The sequence below is a fragment of the Mandrillus leucophaeus genome, unplaced genomic scaffold (assembly GCF_000951045.1).
Source record: "Mandrillus leucophaeus isolate KB7577 unplaced genomic scaffold, Mleu.le_1.0 Scaffold199, whole genome shotgun sequence".
NCBI classification, from domain to species: Eukaryota; Metazoa; Chordata; class Mammalia; order Primates; family Cercopithecidae; genus Mandrillus; species Mandrillus leucophaeus.
The window spans coordinates 951,555-952,920 of NW_012102020.1; the positions used below are offsets into that span (position 1 = coordinate 951,555).

Sequence of the window (1,366 nt, forward strand, 5' to 3'; positions counted from 1 at the left end):
CCCGCCGCGGGCTTCCTGGTGCCGCTGTCCATCCTGCTGCTGACCCAGGCCGTGTCCGTGAGCTCGGCCGACCGCACCTACAAGGTCAAGGTACGCGGGGCCGTGGGGAGTCAGCTGGCACCTCCGGGACCTCCGCGCTTCCCGCGCTTTCTCCGCTGCCCTTGGCCTGGTAGCCCGACCCCCACCCCCGATGGCGCCTCGTTAGGTCCCTCTAGACCCAGCTCTTAAGAGGCTCCAATCTCGCCTCCTCCGGGAGCTCGGTGGTCATTGTCCCTCCTGGGAGCCTGCTGTGTGCTGGGCGGTTTGGATTCTTTGAGCGATGGGAATAGAGGTGAGTGAGGCCACGTTCCACACTGTGTTGATGAGGAACCTGAAATGGGAGTAACACCCACCAGAGGCCCACGAACACTCGGAGAGGGCCGGTCCTGAGCTGTGTGGCGCAGACTCAGGCACTGAGGGTTAGGGGAGGACCCCATGGTAGGGTAGGACGTGCAGCTTAGGGGTTCGGGAGAGACAGAAGACAGAGCGGAGGGCATTGCAGGTGAGGGGCACACCTTTGCAAAAACTCAGGGAAGCCTGAAGTCTGTGGAACGTTGGTAGGATGGAGAGGAAACAATTCCAATTGGGCAGAAGGTGGTGTGGGCAACCGAGTCAACTGCTTCCTTTGGCCCCATTAGAAAGGTCCAGGCTGGGCCCCGTGGCTCATGTCTGTAATCTCAGCGCTTTGGGAGGCTGAGGCAGGAGGATCACTTGAACCCAGGAGTTTGAAACCAGCCTGGGCAACATAAGGAAACTTCATCTCTACAAAAAATTTTAAAATTATCCAGGCGTGATGGCACATGCCTATAGTCCCAGCTACTCCAGAGGCTGAAGTGGGAGGATGGCTTGAGCCCAGGAGATGGAGGCTGCAGTCAGCGAGCTGTGATTGCACCGCTGCACTCTAGCCTGGGCAATAGAGCAAGACCCTGTCTTAAAAAAAAAAAGCCCAGGCTGGGTGCGGTGGCTTATGCCTGTAATCCCAACACTTTGGGAGGCCGAGGTGGGCAGATGACCTGAGGTTGGGAGTTCGAGACCAGCCTGGCCAACATGGCGAAACCCTGTCTCCACTAAAAATACAAACATTAGCCAGGTGTGGTGGGGCACGCCTGTAGTCCCAGCTACTCAGGGGCCTGAGGCACAAGAATCGCTTGAACCTGGGAAGCAGAAGTTGCAGTGAGCCGAGATTGTGCTATTGCACTCCAGCCTACGTGACAGATCGAGACCGTCTCAAAAAAAACAAAAACAAACAAACAAAAACCCCCCAGAAAGTCAGGTGAATTTAGGCTTCATGATGAAATCATGGTACAAGAGCCAGGGTAGGATTTCT

At 56.5% G+C, this 1,366-nt stretch overlaps 1 protein-coding gene across 1 annotated transcript in view; it reads left to right on the forward strand.

Moving 5' to 3' along the window:
- The window catches only part of ZDHHC19 (zinc finger, DHHC-type containing 19), a 31,161-nt gene that overhangs the window by 19,450 nt on the left and 10,345 nt on the right, over positions 1-1,366 (forward strand). Inside the window, 1 exon segment of the mRNA XM_011978728.1 lies at positions 1-90. This exon segment is cut by the window's left edge and continues 16 nt beyond it. Coding sequence (XP_011834118.1) covers positions 1-90 — 90 coding nt within the window.